Raw genomic sequence first — 25,418 nt, forward strand, 5'->3', positions numbered from 1 at the left:
CAGCATCGTGATCGGGGGAAAAGCATACAAGGGGCGGCTCGGCCAGATTTGGGCGAGCGCGTCTGTGCTTTTTGAGAAGAAGAGAGGGCAGTGCGCGTTTTCCTTGGAGGCGAAGAGGTCGACCTCTGCCTTGCCAAAGGTTCGCCATAACCACTGAACAGTCCGAGGGTGGAGAGACCATTCTCCTGGGAGAACTTTGTCTCTGGATAGCATGTCCGCTCCTTGGTTCAGGGCACCTGGCACGTGTGCTGCTCTTAGCGAGCGCAGGTGGTGTTGTGACCATAGGATGAGCTCCCTGGCCATAGAGTCATGTTGTCCGTTCGGACCAGGACGTGTTCGTTTTGCAGGTACGGAAGGAGGGCTCTGAGAGCCAAGGCGACCGCTTTCATTTCCAGACAGTTTATGTGTAGGCGCTTTTCCGGGTTTGACCAAAAACCGGAAACAGGCCTGCCCTCGTAAAGGGCCCCCCATCCTATTTTGGAGGCATCTGTCGTGATAATTTTTCTCCGCGTATTCACGCCCAGACTCACGCCGGTTTGATACCATTTTATGGCTTTCCAGGGCATCAGGTCTTTTATACAGCCGTGATTCACTCTGATCAAAAAGTGGCCTGAGCGCCACGCGTGAGTGGGGACGCGGCACTTGAGCCAGCGCTGGAGAGGACGCATGTGCAACAATCCTAGCTGGAGTACAGCTGATGCCGAGGCCATGAGGCCGAGCATTCTCTGAAATGGTTTGACGGGGGCGTGCGCGCCCGTTCTGAACGATGTTGCAAGGCGTCGAATAGAGAGTGCGCACTCTGATGAGAGGCGCGCTGTCATCTGCACTGAGTCTAGCACTATTCCCAGAAAAGAAATATTCTGGCTGGGGGATAGCACGCTCTTTGCAAAATTTATTCTCAGACCCAGGCATTGTAAATGGCTGATAGTCCAAGATCTGTGTGTCATTAACTGAACCTCTGATTGTGATATGATTAGCCAATCGTCGAGGTAATTCAGTATCCGCACTCCCCGCTGTCTCAGGGGGTAAAGTGCTGCATCCATACATTTCGTGAATGTACGGGGGGCCAATGATAGGCCGAATGGTAGTTCTGTATACTGGTATGACTGTCCCTCGAAAGCGAATCTCAGAAAGGGCCTGTGATGAGGCGCTATCGGGATGTGAAAGTAAGCGTCTTTCAAATCCACTGATAGAAACCAATCCCCGGGGCGAACTTGCACGAGGATATGTTTGGTTGTTAACATTCTGAACGAGCGAATCATTAACGCTTTGTTCAGATGTCTGAGATCCAGGATGGGGCGAAGGCCACCGTCCTTTTTCGGACCACTCATCCAGCCGGCTGCGGGCAGGTTCTTCCAGGCTGAAGGCATTTGAAACAACGCCTTGGAAAATTACTCTTTTAATTCTAAAAAGCATCGCGGGGGCGAACGCTTGCAGAAGAAAAAGGATATGCGATGCGCGCCGGATGGCGTAGCAGAAGGCTTCGAAGGCGGCTGAAGGTGCCGGCCAGTGTTGCCAACTATTTTCAATGGAAAGTAGCTAAAGCCTGCTCGAAAAGTAGCTAAATGTCGCCAGATGACGTCATGCGTCATTAGCATATTAATGACGTCATCGCGTCGTATTTGCATTCTGCCTAATTTCTCGGTACTGTAGCCTACTTTAGTTTATAATAATGGTTATCTCCCCTAAACCGTGCTCATACTGTTTTTATATAAGTATATAGCCGAAAAACGGCCAAATTAAATGTTTTGAATTAAAACAAAGGAGAAGGCAGCTGATATGTGATCACTGATTGGTTCCTGCTAACACAGCGTGCACATGCGCAGTTCATTCATGTCTATGTCCGCTGGCGTGCAGTCAACGGAATGTGCTGCTCCTCTCAGCCGCTCACTGAACAGAGCAGACGCAGCGGGGAAGTAAGACCTCACGCTTGCAGTACTGGCGATATTTGGAATTTGGAAAGTTGCTAAGGTTTGTCCAAAAAGTCGCTAGATTTGTCGCTAGTCGCTTTTTTGAAAAAATGTTGCTAAAGGGGTCTGAAAAGTCGCTAAGTTGGCAACAATGGTGCCGGCGTCCTCTCAGCAGTCCCGCTGTAAGCGTGTCAACGGCGGCGAAAGACTCCAACAATCCGGAGGATCCAGCGACGAGAAGGTCTTCACTAAAGGAGATTAAATCTAAAGAACCGGAATGACGGGATGCTCATTATATAGCCCTCATATGCTAATTTCAGCAGGCTATGAGCGCGCGAAAGCGAGGCGCGCCCCCATTGGTGGCGCGTTCTAAATCGCCCCGTCATTGGTTCGAGCAGTTGCCGCAGCACAGCCAATGACCGAGCTGCTTCGCTCATCACTGTCTGCTGTGCAGCTGCAATGCGTTTTACATAAAGACTTCAATATTTCTCGAGAAACGGAGTTTTCCCATAGCGTAAGCTACTTACGCAATAGGAGAGACCTCTCGATAAGGGAAACCAACTTTACCTAAGTGCCTACTGTAAGGAAAGGCAGACTGGGTAAACAGTTCTATATATGCTTAAATGAAGTCAAAGACAATTTTTCATTATAAAGCAAATTTAAAGACAACATAAGGTGATCCAAAGTGCTTTACATTTCAATAAAAACAAGATAATTAAAATAGAACATTTAAAACAATAAAACAATGAATAAGTCCACAAGATAAAACAACAACATACTAAATCTCACAACTGTATCAAATGCGAAAAAGTAACAATTAGATTTAAAGGAAGATTTAGAAATAACTAGGGACGGAGGGGACCTCACGTGAATGGGGAGATTGTTCCAGAGTTTGGGGGGGATAACAGAAAAGACACGATCACCCTTTGACTTAAAACAAAATAGGGGGACATGGTTACAATGCCAGCCAGAGACAAGAGAGAGCCGGACAGAAACATGTCTAAGCTGTTAAACACTTCAAATACAAGTGTAGCTGAGAATAAACTACTCTTTCCTGAAGTTTTAAAATGAAAGGCAATTTAGAAATAGGCTTGTAATAATTATGTAGAGCTGGATTGGGATGGGCTTTTTTATTTTAGCAAAGGGTGGTGAGTTGCATATTTAAAGCAAGTTGGTACAACTCCATTTGCTAGGTGGCTATTAATTATGTCTGTCAAATTTGTACTATCAATAGCAAATACATCTGTAATGCACTGTAAGCCACTGCAGATGGTCCAGCTGCATCATGTCTGGTCTTCAATCAACCAAAGAGGATTCATGTCACCCCACACTTGATTTTACTCCACTGGCTGCCAGTAACTGCCAACATCAATTTCAAGGCTTTGACTCTGGCCTTCAGGACAGCATGTGGAACAGCACCCTCTTACTTTAATTCACTCCTCCATGTCTATGTCCCAACCTGCTCTCTGCGTTCAATGAACAATGGCACATAGTGGTCCCGTCGCAAAGAGACACAAAGTCCATTTCACGACCATTCACCCTCTGTGGTGGATTGAACTTCCATGATCTGCTGATGCCATCTCAGCATTCAAGAAATAGCTGAAAACACATCTGTTCTGTGTGCAATTAACCAATCCACACTAAATGCACTTACTTTTTAACAATAATAAATTAAATCTGTGTGTGTCTCTTTCTACTGCATTAGCATCTTTACTACTCCAGCCACTGAGAACTTGGCAGTGCAACACTGTAGATATTGTTGACTTTTGTATGACAATTTGCTCGTTCTTCTTTTGCAAGTTGCTTTGGATAAAAGCATCTGCTAAATAACTAAATGTTTCAAAAGACATGTAGTAATAGCATCCATCTTACAATTTGAACACTTCATATGTAATTGTGAAGTTTATCAGCTGGAAGGGGAAATAACTGCGGTGGATCAAATGTGCACAATTGTATCTTCTGTTCGCAACAGTTTGAGTGTGTCTCCAGGCAGCGCACTCTCATTAGGGTTATGATTAGCACCATGCCGCCAAGTGCTTCATTGCACTTGGGTGGGCATAGGGATAATGGGGCACAACCCAGCACCCCCCTTGATCTGACCCTGATGAAAAGCAAAAGTAGAGGGATTTAACAAGTCAATAGTATTAAACAGTACTTTGGACATATTAGGATTTTCAGCAATTGATTTGGAGAGAAATTTTTATTTGGTCTCTTTCACAGATCTTTGATATCTAATTGAAATTTCATATGAGATCTGTAGTTTGTCTTTTTTCCACTTAGCATTGCCTTTCTACAGACTTGTCTAAGAGTGCAGGTGGAGTCATATAACCAGGTCTGGGCAGCATCCTTAATTTATTCTCCTTGGCTTCAGAGGAGCAGTGTCTGGAGAAAGAGAACATGATTCTATAAACATTTAAACCAGCTCCTCAGTATCAATACCATTAGACAGAGCATATGTGAAGTGTGATAGGCCATAGAGGAACTCAGAGAATAGTTCCTCTATGGCCTATGTACATGGAGCAAGACCCATGTCAATCATTAATAATTGGACGTCAAAACTAACAAAAACATGTCCAATTTTTCAAAGTCCCTTTACTGAAATAAAATAAAGTATGTTAACCATTTGTTATGGCATATATTTTCTGTCCACTTCTGACTAATGTGACTAATGTGGATTGTGGATACTTCCCCAGTACGTTTGTACTTCGCGGTGGTCTATGACAACTATTGACAACAAACCCGCCGTAAGCTGTCACAAGACTATCTATGGTAGCCCATAAAGGATATAAAAAACAAAAAACAAACGCTGCACACGCAACGACGGGCCGCACTAACATTAAACTTTAATGTCAAGTAGGGGGCCACAAAATATCACCCCGCGGGCCGCGAGTTTGAGACCACTGTAGTAAAGGGTATTGATATTGTTAGCTGTGAAACTATGTGTAAACTAATTTTGGATGGATGGATGGATAGTAATGCCATGTAAGCATGAACGAAACCTGAGCATACATCGTGAGGCAATCGCCACACAATGCACGCAACAGGCGACAAAAACAAGACAGGACACCTGTGCAAGAGTTCGGCCACACACACATCTGACACCTTAGACTGAAGTGACCGAACCCCAGCACAACATCAAGACATCTTGCAACCAGAGAGCGCATGGCAGGGAATAAAATCAAAACCGCTCACTCACACAAACCCCAAAACCCAGAGTGACAGGACCGTGACATTTCTAGCTTTGAAATATTTAGAGTTCCAGACAGGCTAAATAAAAATCTCTTTCCTTGGTTTTGACCTCTGACTAAAATGCAGCATCTGGGTGTTTCTTTCCCAGTTTAAAGATACAAACTTGGATGGTCATGTGTGCTGTTCTGTAACCTTGATAATAATATTTTTTTACTTTTATTCTTTGAAATTCTTTATCTATGTGGATCATGTTTAGTGGTCCTGAAAGCAATTCTTTAAAACATGGCATTAAAAATGCAATTAAGTATTGTAGGGTTTCCTCAATGTACTGGATCATTCTGTTTCCTTTCCAATATATATATATTTTTTCATATAAACAAAATTACATTAAAGCTCAAAAATCATTGGAAAAATAATCCTTCATACTATGATGAACAGAGTCAAGAAAATAAAACGGAATATATTACACACCGCCTGGCCAAAAAAAGTTGCATACTCTAATATTTTGGACCGCCTTTAGCATTGATTACAGCGGACATTTGTCCTAGCATAGTTTCGACAACCTTATGCAATTACACAACATATATTACCTTCCAGAGTTGCAAGAATTTTTGGCCTTGATCTTGTATTGATGACGGGATAGTTGAACCAATCTGTAAAGTCTTCTCCAGCACATCCCAAATACTTTAAATGGGGTTAAGGTCTGGAATCTGTGGTGACCAATTCATGCGTGAAGATGATTCCTCGTGCTCCCTGAACTACTCTTTTACAATTTGAGCATGATGAATCTTGGCATTGTCATCCTGAAATATGCCCATGCCGTCAGGGACGAAAAAATCCATTGATGGGATAACCTGGTCATTCAGGTCATCAGATTACTTAATTTTATTGCTGCATAACATTGCTGAGCCTAGACCTGACCATTTGAAGCAACCTCAGATCATAACACTGCCTCCACAGGCTTGTACAGTGGACACTATGCATGACAGGTGCATCGCTTCACGCGCTTCCCTTCTTAACCTGACGTGCCCATCGCTTTGGAATAGGGTAAATCTGGACCCATCAGTCCATATTGACTTGCTCCACAGTTCAATCTTTATGCTCCATAGCAAATTGAAGTAGTTTTTTCAATTAGCTTTACTAACAAGTGGCTTTCTTGTGGCCACACAGCTGTTTAGTCCCAATCATGTATGTTCTCGTCACATTATGTGTGTGAAAATGGTCTTAATTTCACTATAAAACACAGCTGTGAGTTCTACTGTCGATTTTCTATGATGTGACTTCAGCAAGTGTTTTAGTGATCTCCGACCATGATCATTCAAGAGTTTTTTCCAACCATATTTCTTTCCGCAAAGCTGGTGTTTCACCACTATCCTTCCAGGTTTGAATAATGCATTGGACAGTTCTTTTCATTTTCTTTTTAGAGCTTCCCATTTTCTCCCGCATATGAGATCGTCAATCCGCGTTATCGTCAATCTTATCACATGGCTTGTTGAGCGGGTTTCCACAGAGCAGGTGTGGAGGCCCACGCACAACTCACCACATACCCCACTGAGAGCGAGAACCACACATTATAGCGACCAAGAGAAGGTTACTCTCTGTGACTCTACCCACCCTAGAAACTGAGCAAATTTGGTTGCTTAAGAGACCTGGCTGGAGTCACTCAGCACCCCCTGAATAGTCAGCGTCAATACTCGCTGAGCTACCCAAGCCCCACTGTGTTTGACAGTTCTTAACACAATTCCAGTGATTTCTGAAATGTCCTTAGTTGTTGTCTTTGCTTGAAGCACTACAATAATTTGCCCCTTCTGAAACACAGTAAAATCTTTTCCACCGGATATGTCTTCTGACATGGTTGTTTAAGAAATGAAAAGCTACACACTGGATCAGTTAGGGTTAAAAGCATTGCTGCCAGTTGAAACATATTAATCACTGCAGTAATGATCCAATTATAGGCTCTGTGCTTATTTAAACCCAAACTGCAAATTTTGGTATTTATTTTTTGGCTAGATAGTGTATAACAAGAATAATTTATTATGCCATTAGCCATAATGTATAATATTTCTTAGTACTCCAATCTAATGGTATTCCAGATAACTTTATGTGTGCTACCTAAGGATGTACAGGGCTTATCTAAGGGCAATTTCATTATGCTTCCAGGTGTCTTCTGCATGTGTCTTCATTAATTATACAAGTCTTAAGTGGCTCATCCACATTGATCTATTATATGAGTGACTAAACTTGTTATGATTAATAATCAGTTAGCTGTTATAATTAATATCCAGTTCAGTTGCCTTTGACTCAACTCAACAGATACATTAAGACTCTTGAGCAATGCAAGGTAGGCCTAAATTATGTAAAAATTACACAGAAATCAAGTGTTTTGCAAAACTTTTAGATATAATGTTTTTGTATAGATCATGTAAATGCATCCACATCTACTGTAATTTTAACCAGACTGCACTGAACAAATAATGTCAGTAGAAATAGTTAGTAGATTAAATCAAATTAAATACATAAAGCACATCAAAATTATTTCTGAACATGCATGATTTTGTTTATCAACTACCAACAAAATAAATAGTATTAAAAAACAACTCATAAATAACTAGCAATATAAAAAAAATCTACTTCAGACATTTGCCACAAAATATTTTCCAATGTATGTTCGGGCAAAACATGACAGGTTCAGATGTAAATATCGGTGAGAAGATGGACAGCTGCTGAAAGTCTGTTTCAGGGAGAAACCCTGCTTTCAAGGCTATGAAGGTCTAAAATGTGCAAGTAGAAAATCAATATAGTCTAATTTGATATTTTCAGGTGGCTTTTCACTGTTAGATTAAGTTTTTGTCACATAAAACTATTTATCTCAGAAAATATCACAAGCATAAATACACAGAATATCTACTAGCTTATAACTAAACGTTCTAAAGCATAGAAAAAAAAGGTATATATATCCTGAAATAAAAAACAGATAAAGAGTATCATTCCTCTATCTTCAATCTCAACGTATACTAACATGCAAATAATCAATCTCAAAATGTTATATTATATCTCGTCAAGGGAACACATTGAAAGCTTTTTACTAATCAGACTTTAGATAGGTCTTTTGGAGCTGATTGGTCATAGTCAGAACGTTGGGGCGTGGATCTATAGCCATTTGAGTATTATAAATACTGCAAGTGAAGAGTGAGACCATCATTGAACGGGTTCAATCAGCAGTCATGAGGTCTTTGGTGTTCCTGGTGCTCCTCGGAGCTGCCTGTGAGTAGAGACTGCATTCTTTTTTATATTAATTTTCTATTGTACAGTACACTTTTGTCAATATACTTAGAATACCCTTTCACTTCTGTAGTTGCTCTGGAAGATGACAAAATTGTTGGTGGATATGAGTGTCAGCCTTATTCCCAGCCCTGGCAGGTGTCGCTGAACTCTGGCTACCATTTCTGCGGTGGCTCTCTGGTCAATCAGAACTGGATTGTGTCTGCTGCTCACTGCTACAAGTCGTAAGTGACTTTAAGTGATCTATCTAGAATAGTTTAGTAACAGGTTCATTTATCCAAATTGTTAACCATATTTGATGTTCTCTTTAAGACGCGTTGAGGTCCGTTTGGGCGAGCACAACATTGTTGTGACTGAAGGTTCGGAGCAGTTCATCTCCTCTGACCTGGTCATCCGCCACCCCAACTATGACTCCTGGAACATCGACAACGACATCATGCTGATCAAGCTTAGCAAGCCTGTGACCCTCAATCAGTATGTGCAGCCTGTGGCACTGCCCAATGGCTGTGCTGCTGCTGGCACAATGTGCAGAGTCTCCGGCTGGGGAAACACCATGAGTTCCAGTGAGTACAGGGCTGATGATATCATTACCTCAGAGATGTTCTCAATGTCAAACTTATGAAATTACATTTCCTGTCTCAAAGCTCTTCTATTTACTCCCTCTCTTTTGCTTTATTATTCATTTCTTTGTAGCTGCTGATTCCAACAAGCTTCAGTGTCTGGAGATCCCTATCTTGTCTGACGGTGACTGTAACAACTCCTACCCTGGCATGATCACCAACTCCATGTTCTGTGCTGGATACCTGGAGGGAGGAAAGGACTCTTGCCAGGTACAGGATCACAGACACAGTGCTTTCCATTTTGTGGCATTTAAACATAGACAAGGAATTGCATTGTGACACCAATATTACTTGACACGATTTTAACAACACCCATCTGTTTTTTCACTCTCTCTTAGGGTGACTCCGGAGGCCCTGTGGTGTGCAATGGTGAGCTGCACGGTATTGTGTCCTGGGGTTACGGCTGTGCCGAGAAGAACCATCCTGGTGTCTATTCTAAGGTAATATAGTCGTATATATTTTCTAATTAAGTCTCTTAAGTCACTGTGAATTGCATGTTGATTCAAAACAATGTGGTTGTTTTATGAAGCACTGAAACTAACTCTAAAAATATTATATTTTCCAAGGTCTGCATCTTCAGCCAATGGATCGCTGACACAATGGCCAGAAACTAAAGCCTATCAAAAGGCAAATCATACCTTCAGCAAACTCTCATGTAACCTCCAATTCTACAATCCATTAATTTTGTTTTTCTTTGTATCGTAGATCAAATCTGTGTGAAAATAAAATCATTTGAAAACATTACGTTTATGTTTACATAAGTGCTTATGTCATTTTTTTCCCATTCGTCAATAAACGTTCACTATATTGCAATTTCTTGGTAATTTATGAAAGTAATCTCACATTTGGGGAAGATGGGGTACACCACCCACTTAAGATTAATGTGAATTTACTGATAAATTGTTATATATAAAAAACATTTTTTAGTTTCGAGAGTACTTGATAATGATGCATCATTTAATATTAAAAGAGGCCCCATTATGCTTTTGGGGATTTGACCTTTCCTTTAGTGTGTAATATAGCTGTTTGTGCATGTAAAAGGTCTACAAAGTTACAAAGCACAAAGTCCACACAAAAGGGAGTTATTCTCTCCCACAGACAACACTACCCAGGAACTACATGAAACAGCTGGTTTATAGTCCAACCATTCCTTCCGTAAAGTATCTATGTCACTATGTAACATATTTGCATAATGCCTGCCTAAGGGCTAATTTGTCCCGCCCTCAAACAAACATAGTTATAGCTGAGGCCAGGATCAGTTGGGATAGTGTTGTCGCCATTTCAAGAAGATGCTGTTTTCTTCACTGTGAAAGCAAAATCTCTTTGTTTGGACTTCCAAAGAAGACGATATGAAGTTTCAGTGGATAAAATTTATTTTTACCACTATTCCTCAGCAGTACAACCACAAACTTTTGTTGTGTTCCCTTCATTTTACTGAGGACTGCTTCCTGAACCGTGCACAGTTCAATGCCAGATTTTCAAGACAGTGGGGCAGTTCCCACTTTGTTGGGACAATCTGGCGATTCAGGATCACAACCTGTAAGTATTTTTTATTATCTGTGGATTTATCTGCTACCGAGAGTTCAAATGCTGAGTTTTGTGTTGTAGCTACTGTGTACACCCAGTGCACAATTGTAGGCCTCTGCTAACCTGCTAGCCAATTTTATTATGTTGAAATAGTTTTGCTTATCAGTTGCTGGCCCACTTTTACCTAACCTGCTATGTAATGTTATTGTTTTGAGAAAGTTAAATGTCATCCTTGTGTATCTCATAACATACAGTGTTGATTACTGACACACTCAAGTGCAATTTTTGTAATGCGTTTTCATGAAACAACGTCTGTAATATTCATTAATTGTATATGTACTTTCTAACAGGTTTTTCTAAGAAACTAGCCAAAACTGCACACATGAAGGACTGTGAGGTGTTGAAGAAGTGGCTGACATAACTGCTGGGGGGCTTCCACAGATTGATCCTGCATTTTGCACCCAAGAATGTGGTTTTCCCTTTCATGGGAATGTTGTTCAGGTACTACACTTTATAATGGATTCTGTAACATCTTATAACAAAGTTATTCATTAGTGGCTACTACGTCATGTGTCAAAATTAATTTATGGATTATTAATTATTGCAGGTTGTACCTTGCGGTCATTCATTACAATGAAAATCAAGCAACAACATCTGCAGGACAAGCTGTTTACAAGGTCGTGTACCCCAAGTCAAAGAAGGGTGAATGCACCGTGAAGCCAGTAAAAACAGACCTTACATACAGTAAGTTGTAAAATATATTTTTATTACAAATATAATACAATTATATATCATTTAAGATGTACATTTAGAAACACAAGAAAGTGACTGTCTGTATGAAATACTTTTTACAGATTATGTGGATGACCTGATGAGGCTTTGGTGAATCTCCATTCCCACATATCTGTCATCCCAGTTTGAGAGACCCTCAAAGGAAGAAGTGATTGCCCACCATGTCTCACACCTCAGTCAAGGGGTGGTCGGAACCAACGTAATGACCAGCCGGATCAGGAATCTCCTGGCGTATACGGAGTACAACACAGGACGGGATGACAACCCTGGCATGCCGTACTAAGTAGCCCCAGCACCAGCTGACAAAGCTGTGATAGGCCAGATGATGTTAAAGCCTCTAATGAGAGAATTGGACACTTAACCTTTGCAGAAAAAAACAGCATTAGATGTGTACTTATGTAGGTTTCAATGTGTATTTAGAATTGTTTTATTTTTTTTATTTTGTTAAAAATAAATGTATTTTGAGGACAATATTTATTTCACATTTCTTCATTTGTTTTTTTGGGCATTGTGGTATAATGATACCTCATTTTAGTGATATTATTTTACACAGTTGTATGTTATAACATGCAACAAAAAATTACTGTTCTTCTGTTCTGCGTCTCAAAGGTCCATAGTCAGCTCTGTAAATGTTGTGGATGTTCTACAGGGTGTAGGGATTCAAACAGTTGTGTTCTAAGCCTTGATGGTGTACCATGCATGTCGGAGGGACTGGAAACTGGTTCATTCATCTTACAACCTAAGAAGGAAAACATGACACTGACTTACAAGAAAACAATTCTTTAGAATAAAGCTTGTAGACAACATCACTGCATAGGAGCAATACTGATCTGGGAAGCAAATTGTGTCTCACTGTCAAACTTTTAATTAAAAGAAAATGGTGTTTTCAAAGGAGCCAATAGGAATTTGGCTAACTTTTACATATTGTAGATTACTAATATAATTACAGTAATGAGGTGATTTAAAATGCAGATTAATTAGATGATTATTTTATGCAAAAAATTACTCTTACAAAACAGTGTAAAATCTGCCAGCCACAGGACATTTACTTCAATGCAATGATGTTGCTGAACTGAGCAACTATTTATAGTGCAGTCAACTCCTGTCCATCTTTTTAATTAAAGTAATTTTCAACTGTACAAATATTTGACAATGATTAGTTTGTAAATATTTCTCCATAAGAACATCAGTCCTTGTGTGTTTAAAGTCACTGCTGACAGTGAACCTCTGTTTAAATGACTCTTTTGTCAAATCAGGACTTTAATCACATTACTGGTCATAATGCAGAATGCAGATTTGTTGGAGAACGGTTACAGTAAACATGACAGCTAAGACATGTAAAAGTAAAACACATTTTTACACATTTGTTAATGTAAAAAACACAGAAGTCTGTACTCACAAAATCTGTTGTAGGCCTACTCTCAGAAAATTTGCTAACTTAACGAATCAAAACATATTTGGTTTTTAACAGGGAACATGTCAGAGTACCTCAATTTTAATCAGGATAACTTTGGTAATATTCCCCAACACATCGTTACAGCAACGTTAGTCAAAATATTAACGTAATTACCAAAAAACGGTTATGATTTAGATGTGTGCTGTTGGTGTTTCCACGTAGTTAGCTACATAATGTTGTAATCTATTGTACTACCTTTCGTATTTCTTTGCAACAGATGTTTTCAACATCGCTGGGCATTCTGGCACAGTTGCCACATGTGCACCTAAATAAATAAAAAAATATACTCTTCAGTGTGTTGACTTTTTTTTTACAGTCTATGCTGGCATGGTCTATGGTGTTGACGGACATACTACGGAAGCTCAAAGGGGCCTTATTATTTTTCTGTCTAGTTTTCTCGTGATCTCGGCATAACAAAAAGTTGTTTTTGCCTTTAATTTTCTCAAAACACTATACAGTTTTAATTGACCTACAGGATTTACAATTCAAAGTTTATTACAAGGTATGAAGGACAATGAGAGATCCTTGGCAGAAAAGTAAAATGTATTATATGTAAATGTAAAGTTATGTTAATTAATTACACTTTGGTTATAAAATATTCACCTGCCCTATCCAAGAGTCTTCTAAACCAATCACCTTTCACATAGGCTAAATCAAACATATTAATAAACACCAACACGTCACAAACACTTAATAAACGCTTTTTCATCAATAGAGTAAGACTCGCTTTCTTCTGCACTCAACAGGAGAAGAAAGTCTTTCTGTGCATTCCGCAAAGTACCGTTATAACTGCAATATGCGCGCACTCGGATCTAAATCACGGCTGGCTTGACCGCAGTCATGCAGACGTCCCGGTCCCTCAAGTTGGCTGGCAATGAAATTGACCAAACGTTCAGGGTCACTGTATTTTCTATGACAAAGTTGTAGACGTGATAGTCTTCTTCTAAGGTATCTGACACTAATCTGAATGTTGTCAATGACTGAGAGACAGCTTGAGTGAGTCCTTGATCAAAGTAATGACGTATTGCGTTTAGCTGTTGCCTCCAAATAGCCTTATTAAAACCAACTTTTTGTTATGTCGAGATCACGAAAATAATTAAGTCGAGATCGCGAGAAACCAACTTTTTGTTATTTCGAGATGACGAGAAAACTAGACAGAAAAATAATAATAACGCAAGGCCTCTTTGAGGTTCCATACGAAGCCTCCGGACTCCGGAGCTGAAACTCGGTTATGGTAATAGATGTTACATGTCCTACACACGCTCTACACGGTTGACCAATCACAACAGTCTGGGCCTGCTGACCAGTCAGAGCACACTAGCTATTTGAAAAGGGGGCTTTTGAGAGACGAGGTAATTCAGAGCGTTTTGGCCAGAGTATTAAAGGGGTCATGACATGGGTTTTTTTATTGTATTATTATGTTCCCTTAGGTGCAATTATAGTATTAATATATTTTTTTTTAAGAAAAACTTTTAAAATCTAGTGATTTATGACCTTTTCCCACCCTGTTTCTCATCCTCTGATTCAAACAGTCTGTTTTGGGGGCGTTTTCCATTTAAGACTTCAGTGTTAACGCCCACTGTTATGATTGGCTAACGTCAGTGCCTATGTATCAATTATTGACGCCCCAGCCAGAACAATATGCAAGTAAACTAAGTAAAAACACTGTGATTATTCATAATGAATGAAATTGTGCTTTAAAAAGTAGTTTAAAGTTTAAAATAGATTACTTACAGTTTGCGTCGTCGTTGTTCCCAGAATAGTCGGCACGGACTTATCTTTGAGCAACAGTTTTCTGGCAAAGCCAGCATCATATTGAGATTTGTTCTCAAAACAGTCATCCTTAAAATGTACAGAACAAACACTTAAGTTAACACTGCCGTGACTAGGACGTCCATAAAAAATAAACTGCATCCATTTTTCCCTGACGTCTGGATCTTTCGGCAGCTTATTCAGAGGTTTTGTTTGACCACAGCCAGGAACAGCACATCTGTGTGGCATCGTAATTTTCCTGTGCACAAGTAGTCTCTGTCAGAGATCGCTGTCCATCGACTGAACACTTGTGAGGCGCACGGCGATACGAAATGAGCGTAGTTGTCTTGCGCTTAAAGCGTAGTTATCTTGTGCTGGAGGCGGTCATATGCAAACGCTGTCACGTCACTTCTAACCATGAATCCAGAATGAGCTGTATTTTGAGCTTGATTAAATAAATGATTCGTTTAGAATGGGGAGGACGTCTTAAAATATTAAACTTGCAGGACGTTTTAATGATACAAAGACCTCTTATATACCAAAAGATCAAGGCAAATTTGGTTTCTCATGTCATGACCCCTTTAAGATAGGGGAAAATAAATGTGTTTTTTTTGAACGTTAAAGCATGTAAACCTATTCTAGTAGACCCCCAAAATAAAATTATGAACCTTTAAATAAGCATAATATGGGCTTTTTAAAGAAATTAAAGACACATGATAATTCAGTTGTTATAACATGAAATTAAAATCATTATAATGGGGCAAGTTCCCCACTTTTGTTACAGTTGTCCCAGCTATCAGCTGATCTTTACAGGGGTTTTTTTTATCTGATATCAAATTAAAAACTTATTTTTGAAAAAAAAGTGCCAATTAATGAAAAAGAAAAAGTTCCTTATTAATTTCTTTCTTTTTTTCTTTTTTTTTGGCATTTTGCCTCGAGAAGAGAGAGTTATGTCGATTAAACGTATTAATTAAATGAGCCAGACACATTCTTGTATGATGAAGATCAGTGTTCTGACAATCTGTCCTACCCGCTCAGGATGTGCTACCGGTAGTTCAAGCTGTCATATTGTCTAACAAAATGTGCTTCTTTCTCAGAATGAGCTACTATTTATATTAAAAACCGCCTTAACAAAGATGTAAAAACAGGGGTAGCACATCCTGTCAGCTTGATATACCCCATCAGAATGAACTATTACCTTAATAAATGATGTAAAAACAGGGTTAGCACATCCTGTCAGCTTGATATACCCCATCAGAATGAACTACCGCCTTAATAAATGATGTAAAAACAGGGGTAGCACATCCTGTCAGCTTGATATACCCCATCAGAATGAACTATCGCCTTAACAAATGATGTAAAAACAGAGGTAGCACATCCTGTCAGCTTGAGATACCCCATCAGAATGAACTACCGCCTTAACAAATGATGTAAAAACAGGGGTAGCACATCCTGTCAGCTTGAGATACCCCATCAGAATGAACTACCGCCTTAATAAATGATGTAAAAACAGGGGTAGCACATCCTGTCTGCTTGATATACCCCATCAGAATGAACTACCGCCTTAATAAATGATGTAAAAACAGGGGTAGCACATCCTGTCTGCTTGAGATACCCCATCAGAATGAACTACCGCCTTAATAAATGATGTAAAAACAGGGGTAGCACATCCTGTCTGCTTGATATACCCCATCAGAATGAACTACCGCCTTAATAAATGATGTAAAAACAGGGGTAGCACATCCTGTCTGCTTGAGATACCCCATCAGAATGAACTACCGCCTTAATAAATGATGTAAAAACAGGGGTAGCACATCCTGTCTGCTTGATATACCCCATCAGAATGAACTACCGCCTTAATAAATGATGTAAAAACAGGGGTAGCACATCCTGTCTGCTTGATATACCCCATCAGAATGAACTACCGCCTTAATAAATGATGTAAAAACAGGGGTAGCACATCCTGTCTGCTTGAGATACCCCATCAGAATGAACTACCGCCTTAATAAATGATGTAAAAACAGGGTAGCACATCCTGTCTGCTTGATATACCCCATCAGAATGAACTACCGCCTTAATAAATGATGTAAAAACAGGGGTAGCACATCCTGTCTGCTTGATATACCCCATCAGAATGAACTACCGCCTTAATAAATGATGTAAAAACAGGGGTAGCACATCCTGTCTGCTTGAGATACCCCATCAGAATGAACTACCGCCTTAATAAATGATGTAAAAACAGGGTTAGCACATCCTGTCTGCTTGATATACCCCATCAGAATGAACTACCGCCTTAATAAATGATGTAAAAACAGGGTTAGCACATCCTGTCTGCTTGATATACCCCATCAGAATGAACTACCGCCTTAATAAATGATGTAAAAACAGGGTTAGCACATCCTGTCTGCTTGAGATACCCCATCAGAATGAACTGGGGTAGCACATCCTGTCTGCTTGAGATACCCCATCAGAATGAACTACCGCCTTAATAAATGATGTAAAAACAGGGGTAGCACATCCTGTCTGCTTGATATACCCCATCAGAATGAACTACCGCCTTAATAAATGATGTAAAAACAGGGGTAGCACATCCTGTCTGCTTGAGATACCCCATCAGAATGAACTACCGCCTTAATAAATGATGTAAAAACAGGGTTAGCACATCCTGTCTGCTTGATATACCCCATCAGAATGAACTACCGCCTTAATAAATGATGTAAAAACAGGGGTAGCACATCCTGTCTGCTTGAGATACCCCATCAGAATGAACTACCGCCTTAATAAATGATGTAAAAACAGGGGTAGCACATCCTGTCTGCTTGAGATACCCCATCAGAATGAACTACCGCCTTAATAAATGATGTAAAAACAGGGGTAGCACATCCTGTCTGCTTGATATACCCCATCAGAATGAACTACCGCCTTAATAAATGATGTAAAAACAGGGGTAGCACATCCTGTCTGCTTGAGATACCCCATCAGAATGAACTACCGCCTTAATAAATGATGTAAAAACAGGGGTAGCACATCCTGTCTGCTTGAGATACCCCATCAGAATGAACTACCGCCTTAATAAATGATGTAAAAACAGGGGTAGCACATCCTGTCTGCTTGATATACCCCATCAGAATGAACTACCGCCTTAATAAATGATGTAAAAACAGGGGTAGCACATCCTGTCTGCTTGATATACCCCATCAGAATGAACTACCGCCTTAATAAATGATGTAAAAACAGGGTAGCACATCCTGTCTGCTTGAGATACCCCATCAGAATGAACTACCGCTTTAATAAATGATGTAAAAACAGGGTTAGCACATCCTGTCTGCTTGATATACCCCATCAGAATGAACTACCGCCTTAATAAATGATGTAAAAACAGGGGTAGCACATCCTGTCTGCTTGAGATACCCCATCAGAATGAACTACCGCCTTAATAAATGATGTAAAAACAGGGGTAGCACATCCTGTCTGCTTGAGATACCCCATCAGAATGAACTACCGCCTTAATAAATGATGTAAAAACAGGGGTAGCACATCCTGTCTGCTTGAGATACCCCATCAGAATGAACTACCGCCTTAATAAATGATGTAAAAACAGGGGTAGCACATCCTGTCTGCTTGATATACCCCATCAGAATGAACTACCGCCTTAACAAATGATGTAAAAACAGGGGTAGCACATCCTGTCAGCTTGATATACCCCATCAGAATGAACTACCGCCTTAACAAATGATGTAAAAACAGGGGTAGCACATCCTGTCAGCTTGATATACCCCATCAGAATGAACTACCGCCTTAACAAATGATGTAAAAACAGGGGTAGCACATCCTGTCAGCTTGATATACCCCATCAGAATGAACTACCGCCTTAACAAATGATGTAAAAACAGGGGTAGCACATCCTGTCAGCTTGAGATACCCCATCAGAATGAACTACCGCCTTAACAAATGATGTAAAAACAGGGGTAGCACGTCTGCTTGAGATACCCCATCAGAATGAACTACCGCCTTAACAAATGATGTAAAAACAGGGGTAGCACATCCTGTCTGCTTGATATACCCCATCAGAATGAACTACCGCCTTAACAAATGATGTAAAAACAGGGGTAGCACATCCTGTCTGCTTGATATACCCCATCAGAATGAACTACCGCCTTAACAAATGATGTAAAAACAGGGGTAGCACATCCTGTCTGCTTGATATACCCCATCAGAATGAACTACCGCCTTAACAAATGATGTAAAAACAGGGGTAGCACATCCTGTCTGCTTGAGATACCCCATCAGAATGAACTACCGCCTTAACAAATGATGTAAAAACAGGGGTAGCACATCCTGTCTGCTTGATATACCCCATCAGAATGAACTACCGCCTTAACAAATGATGTAAAAACAGGGGTAGCACATCCTGTCTGCTTGATATACCCCATCAGAATGAACTACCGCCTTAACAAATGATGTAAAAACAGGGGTAGCACATCCTGTCAGCTTGAGATACCCCATCAGAATGAACTACCGCCTTAACAAATGATGTAAAAACAGGGGTAGCACATCCTGTCTGCTTGATATACCCCATCAGAATGAACTACCGCCTTAACAAATGATGTAAAAACAGGGGTAGCACATCCTGTGAGCTTGAGATACCCCATCAGAATGAACTACCGCCTTAATAAATGATGTAAAAACAGGGGTAGCACATCCTGTCAGCTTGAGATACCCCATCAGAATGAACTACCGCCTTAATAAATGATGTAAAAACAGGGGTAGCACATCCTGTCTGCTTGAGATACCCCATCAGAATGAACTACCGCCTTAATAAATGATGTAAAAACAGGGGTAGCACATCCTGTCTGCTTGAGATACCCCATCAGAATGAACTACCGCCTTAATAAATGATGTAAAAACAGGGGTAGCACATCCTGTCTGCTTGAGATACCCCATCAGAATGAACTACCGCCTTAATAAATGATGTAAAACAGGGGTAGCACATCCTGTCTGCTTGAGATACCCCATCAGAATGAACTACCGCCTTAATAAATGATGTAAAACAGGGGTAGCACATCCTGTCTGCTTGATATACCCCATCAGAATGAACTACCGCCTTAACAAATGATGTAAAAACAGGAGTAGCACATCCTGTCAGCTTGAGATACCCCATCAGAATGAACTACCGCCTTAACAAATGATGTAAAAACAGGGGTAGCACATCCTGTCTGCTTGAGATACCCCATCAGAATGAACTACCGCCTTAACAAATGATGTAAAAACAGGGGTAGCACATCCTGTCTGCTTGAGATACCCCATCAGAATGAACTACCGCCTTAACAAATGATGTAAAAACAGGGGTAGCACATCCTGTCAGCTTGATATACCCCATCAGAATGAACTACCGCCTTAACAAATGATGTAAAAACAGGAGTAGCACATCCTGTCAGCTTGAGATACCCCATCAGAATGAACTACCGCCTTAACAAATGATGTAAAAACAGGGGTAGCACATCCTGTCTGCTTGAGATACCCCATCAGAATGAACTACCGCCTTAACAAATGATGTAAAAACAGGGGTAGCACATCCTGTCTGCTTGAGATACCCCATCAGAATGAACTACCGCCTTAACAAATGATGTAAAAACAGGGGTAGCACATCCTGTCTGCTTGATATACCCCATCAGAATGAACTACCGCCTTAACAAATGATGTAAAACAGGGGTAGCACATCCTGTCTGCTTGATATACCCCATCAGAATGAACTACCGCCTTAACAAATGATGTAAAAACAGGGGTAGCACATCCTGTCTGCTTGAGATACCCCATCAGAATGAACTACCGCCTTAACAAATGATGTAAAAACAGGGGTAGCACATCCTGTCAGCTTGAGATACCCCATCAGAATGAACTACCGCCTTAACAAATGATGTAAAAACAGGGGTAGCACATCCTGTCTGCTTGAGATACCCCATCAGAATGAACTACCGCCTTAACAAATGATGTAAAAACAGGGGTAGCACATCCTGTCTGCTTGATATACCCCATCAGAATGAACTACCGCCTTAACAAATGATGTAAAAACAGGGGTAGCACATCCTGTCTGCTTGAGATACCCCATCAGAATGAACTACCGCCTTAACAAATGATGTAAAAACAGGGGTAGCACATCCTGTCTGCTTGAGATACCCCATCAGAATGAACTACCGCCTTAACAAATGATGTAAAAACAGGGGTAGCACATCCTGTCAGCTTGAGATACCCCATCAGAATGAACTACCGCCTTAACAAATGATGTAAAAACAGGGGTAGCACATCCTGTCAGCTTGATATACCCCATCAGAATGAACTACCGCCTTAACAAATGATGTAAAAACAGGGGTAGGACATCCTGTCAGCTTGAGATACCCCATCAGAATGAACTACCGCCTTAACAAATGATGTAAAAACAGGGGTAGCACATCCTGTCAGCTTGATATACCCCATCAGAATGAACTACCGCCTTAATAAATGATGTAAAAACAGGGGTAGCACATCCTGTCTGCTTGATATACCCCATCAGAATGAACTACCGCCTTAATAAATGATGTAAAAACAGGGGTAGCACATCCTGTCAGCTTGAGATACCCCATCAGAATGAACTACCGCCTTAATAAATGATGTAAAAACAGGGGTAGCACATCCTGTCTGCTTGAGATACCCCATCAGAATGAACTACCGCCTTAACAAATGATGTAAAAACAGGGTAGCACATCCTGTCTGCTTGAGATACCCCATCAGAATGAACTACCGCCTTAACAAATGATGTAAAAACAGGGGTAGCACATCCTGTCTGCTTGAGATACCCCATCAGAATGAACTACCGCCTTAACAAATGATGTAAAAACAGGGGTAGCACATCCTGTCAGCTTGAGATACCCCATCAGAATGAACTACCGCCTTAACAAATGATGTAAAAACAGGGGTAGCACATCCTGTCTGCTTGATATACCCCATCAGAATGAACTACCGCCTTAACAAATGATGTAAAAACAGGGGTAGCACATCCTGTCTGCTTGAGATACCCCATCAGAATGAACTACCGCCTTAACAAATGATGTAAAAACAGGGGTAGCACATCCTGTCTGCTTGAGATACCCCATCAGAATGAACTACCGCCTTAACAAATGATGTAAAAACAGGGGTAGCACATCCTGTCTGCTTGAGATACCCCATCAGAATGAACTACCACCTTAATAAATGTATAAAAACGTGTTTTGAATGATGTCTTGTCAGTTACACAACTCTACAAGTTATTTGTGCTAAATAAAGTTCCATTTGAGTAGATTTCAAATATCGTTCTAGAGTATTTAAAAATATATATATTTAGATACCGTATGCTAGAAAACGTATTGCGCATACGCAGTGCGTGTTGGTAGCACATTCTGAGAGGTAGGACAGATTGTCAGAACATCTGTCCTTCCTTACTCACAACATCACAGAACATGCTAAACACAGCAAGCAACACAAACAATTTGATATGACAAAATATACGTTTTTGATAGATTTTGAACCTCAAAGAGTCACACATTCAAATGCATAACCTTATTAGTGGAAATCAGTAGCTTACAATCTATCTCATTTACACTTTTTTTTTTAAACAATTATTAACAGTAATGGCAACTGTATGCTGTGTTGCCCACTATGTATTCATTATGCCCTGGACACTCCAAAAGCAGCTTATTATTTTTACACTCATATGTCAAGTTCATGATAATTTTGTATTGTTGACACCAAATCAGACCAGAAAACAACACTCACACATTTGTAACTCTTTTAAGGAGACATCTGTTTTAAATGATGATTGTTTTGATTTATTGTAAATTCACTTATGACCAATAAACCCAAAATAACGTGCTTGCTTTAAATAGGCAGAGGAATGAATTGTGCATCCAAATATCTGACATGGCCAAAGTGAGTTTTTAGAGAGTTCAGGGTTAAGTCCACGTAAGCCTGTGAATTAGTGTGCCCCTGTACATATAGCCACATTCCAGGCCAAGAAGACAAAGTCAGATGGAAAAGTTAGGTGAGAAGATGGACAGCTGCTAAAAGTCTGCTTCAGGGGCAAAACCTGCTGTCAAGGTTGTGAAGCCTAAAATATGTATATTCAACAGCACAGCTGCTAGACCTCCCTGACTGTAACAACAATTGCTGTGCTGATTTATATACACATTATATGTAGAAAAACAATTGCGTGCAGTTTCCTACTGTTTAAAAATACCCTTTTTGCTCTAATTAGTACCTCAGGATGTTACAGGATTACAATTACAGGTTGCTTTTCGCTGTTCAGGATGTTTATTTTTTTTTTTTCAAATATATACAGTAAAGCAAAATAAGGTATTATTTTGAGCAATTTGCCACTTGGAACTCCACATAGAACCCTCAGAATATATCACCAGGTAGAAAAGCATAAATAAGAGATATACTGTATCTACTAGCTTATTGTACAAGTTCCAAATCAAGGAATATACTGAAGTAGAAGACAGTCAAAAGAGCAGTACTATCTGCAACACCAACAAACCCTAATATACAAATAAACAACATCAAAATGAAATGTTGTATTTCTTCAAGGGAAAACAATGACAGCTTATTGAGGGATTCATTATTATAGCATAAGGAAATTGCTGTAGCAGATTTCAATTTGTATGTCATTTACCAATGTTTTGAATGAATAGATTTAAGGGTTTATACTTAGTAGTGTACACATGTCTACAAAGTCCCTCAACAGGCAGACTGATGTTATCATGGTGGTTTAGTTTCACTCTACAAAATGCAGTTTTTTGCCGATATTTTAGAAATGTGCAAAGCTAGTAACATTTATATTCCCTATGGAAATTTCCATAGTCTTAAAATGTCATAGAAAACAGTTACAAGCATGGAAATCATAATTTTAAGATTCCCTGACATTTCCAAGAGTACCGTGTTCTGGACAACTTGAATACTTATCAGACTTTAGATAGGTCTTTTGGAGCTGATTGGTCATAGTCAGACTGTTGGGGCATGGATCTATAGCCTTAGAGCAAATTTTTTATTATAAATACTGCAAGTGAAGAGTGAGACCATCATTGAACGGGTTCAATCAGCAGTCATGAGGTCTTTGGTGTTCTTGGTGCTCCTCGGAGCTGCCTGTGAGTAGAGACTGCACTCACTGATATCTCACAATAATTGTACTGTAATTACTCCTCTCAGTTTTTGTGTATCAACTGTATACTGTACATCTTAGTGAATATACTGTATATACACACTCATTTCTGTAGTTGCACTGGAAGATGACAAAATTGTTGGTGGATATGAGTGTCAGCCTTATTCCCAGCCCTGGCAGGTGTCACTGAACTCTGGCTACCATTTCTGCGGTGGCTCTCTGGTCAATCAGAACTGGATTGTGTCTGCTGCTCACTGCTACAAGTCGTAAGTGACTTTAAGTGATCTATCTAGAATAGTTTAGTAACATGTTCATTTATCCAAATTGTTAACCATATTTGATGTTCTCTTTAAGACGCGTTGAGGTCCGTCTGGGCGAGCACAACATTGTTGTTACTGAAGGTTCGGAGCAGTTCATCTCCTCTGACCTAGTCATCCGCCACCCCAACTATGACTCCTGGAACATCGACAACGACATCATGCTGATCAAGCTTAGCAAGCCTGTGACCCTCAATCAGTATGTGCAGCCTGTGGCACTGCCCAATGGCTGTGCTGCTGCTGGCACAATGTGCAGAGTCTCCGGCTGGGGAAACACCATGAGTTCCAGTGAGTACAGGGCTGATGATATCATTACCTCAGAGATGTTCTCAATGTCAAACTTATGAAATTACATTTCCTGTCTCAAAGCTCTTCTATTTACTCCCTCTCTTTTGCTTTATTATTCATTTCTTTGTAGCTGCTGATTCCAACAAGCTTCAGTGTCTGGAGATCCCTATCTTGTCTGACGGTGACTGTAACAACTCCTACCCTGGCATGATCACCAACTCCATGTTCTGTGCTGGATACCTGGAGGGAGGAAAGGACTCTTGCCAGGTACAGGATGACAGACACAGTGCTTTCCATTTTGTGGCATTTAAACATAGACAAGGAATTGCATTGTGACACCAATATTACTTGACACGATTTTAACAACACCCATCTGTTTTTTCACTCTCTCTTAGGGTGACTCCGGAGGCCCTGTGGTGTGCAATGGTGAGCTGCACGGTATTGTGTCCTGGGGTTACGGCTGTGCTGAGAAGAACCATCCTGGTGTCTATGCCAAGGTAATAATAGTCGTATATATTTTCTAATAAAGTCTCTTAAGTCACTGTGAATTGCATGTTGATTCAAAACAATGTGGTTGTTTTATGAAGCAATGAAACTAACTCTAAAAATTGTCTTCTTTCTAAGGTCTGCACCTTCAGCCAATGGATCGCTGACACAATGGCCAGAAACTAAATCTTTGTATTCTAGAAAGAAAACTGTTTGAAAATAAACGCATTTAAAAACATTCTGCTTACTCCAAGTGTCTCTGTCATTTTATCATGTTTGCCAAGAAATATAAAAAATACTGATAATACTAAATAATTTATGAAATTATGTATTTAAATATAAATGTAAATGTATACTAACAATGATGGTCTTACCACACAATTACTTACTAAAGCAACTCAAAACAAAGTGCCTTTGTTGTGCTAGCAAGGTGGCTGTGGATACATATTGAGCAACAAATATGTGTGTGTTTGTGGGGGGTCAAATGTTGTAAACTGGAATTGCAGACAAAGGAAATATTAAGAAAAGCAGCTATGACTTCAGTAATAGTTGCAATTGACAACTGTCAACAAATAGGTTCCAGATTAATACAATGAGAGCAAGAATCTAGATTTGTCTTCACATAACAGC

General features: G+C 40.1%; 1 protein-coding gene across 3 annotated transcripts; it reads left to right on the forward strand.

Moving 5' to 3' along the window:
* Window positions 1-8,287: 8,287 nt before the first annotated feature.
* On the forward strand, window positions 8,288-25,026 carry LOC127657714 (trypsin-2-like). Of its 3 annotated transcripts, none has more exons than XM_052146558.1 (6): window positions 8,288-8,363; window positions 8,455-8,605; window positions 24,052-24,302; window positions 24,433-24,569; window positions 24,698-24,799; window positions 24,927-25,026. In XM_052146558.1, exons 1-6 carry the CDS (start codon window positions 8,324-8,326, stop codon window positions 24,972-24,974), a joined length of 729 nt encoding a protein of 242 aa, XP_052002518.1. In that variant the 5' UTR covers window positions 8,288-8,323; the 3' UTR covers window positions 24,975-25,026. The 3 variants fall into 3 exon arrangements, with proteins under 3 accessions (XP_052002518.1, XP_052002516.1, XP_052002517.1); XM_052146556.1 differs by lacking the exons at window positions 24,052-24,302; window positions 24,433-24,569; window positions 24,698-24,799; window positions 24,927-25,026 and adding exons at window positions 8,694-8,944; window positions 9,075-9,211; window positions 9,340-9,441; window positions 9,568-9,745; XM_052146557.1 differs by lacking the exons at window positions 8,288-8,363; window positions 8,455-8,605 and adding exons at window positions 23,609-23,683; window positions 23,813-23,963.
* Window positions 25,027-25,418: the final 392 nt, after the last annotated feature.

The sequence above is a fragment of the Xyrauchen texanus genome, chromosome 17 (assembly GCF_025860055.1).
Source record: "Xyrauchen texanus isolate HMW12.3.18 chromosome 17, RBS_HiC_50CHRs, whole genome shotgun sequence".
Lineage (NCBI taxonomy): Eukaryota > Metazoa > Chordata > Actinopteri > Cypriniformes > Catostomidae > Xyrauchen > Xyrauchen texanus.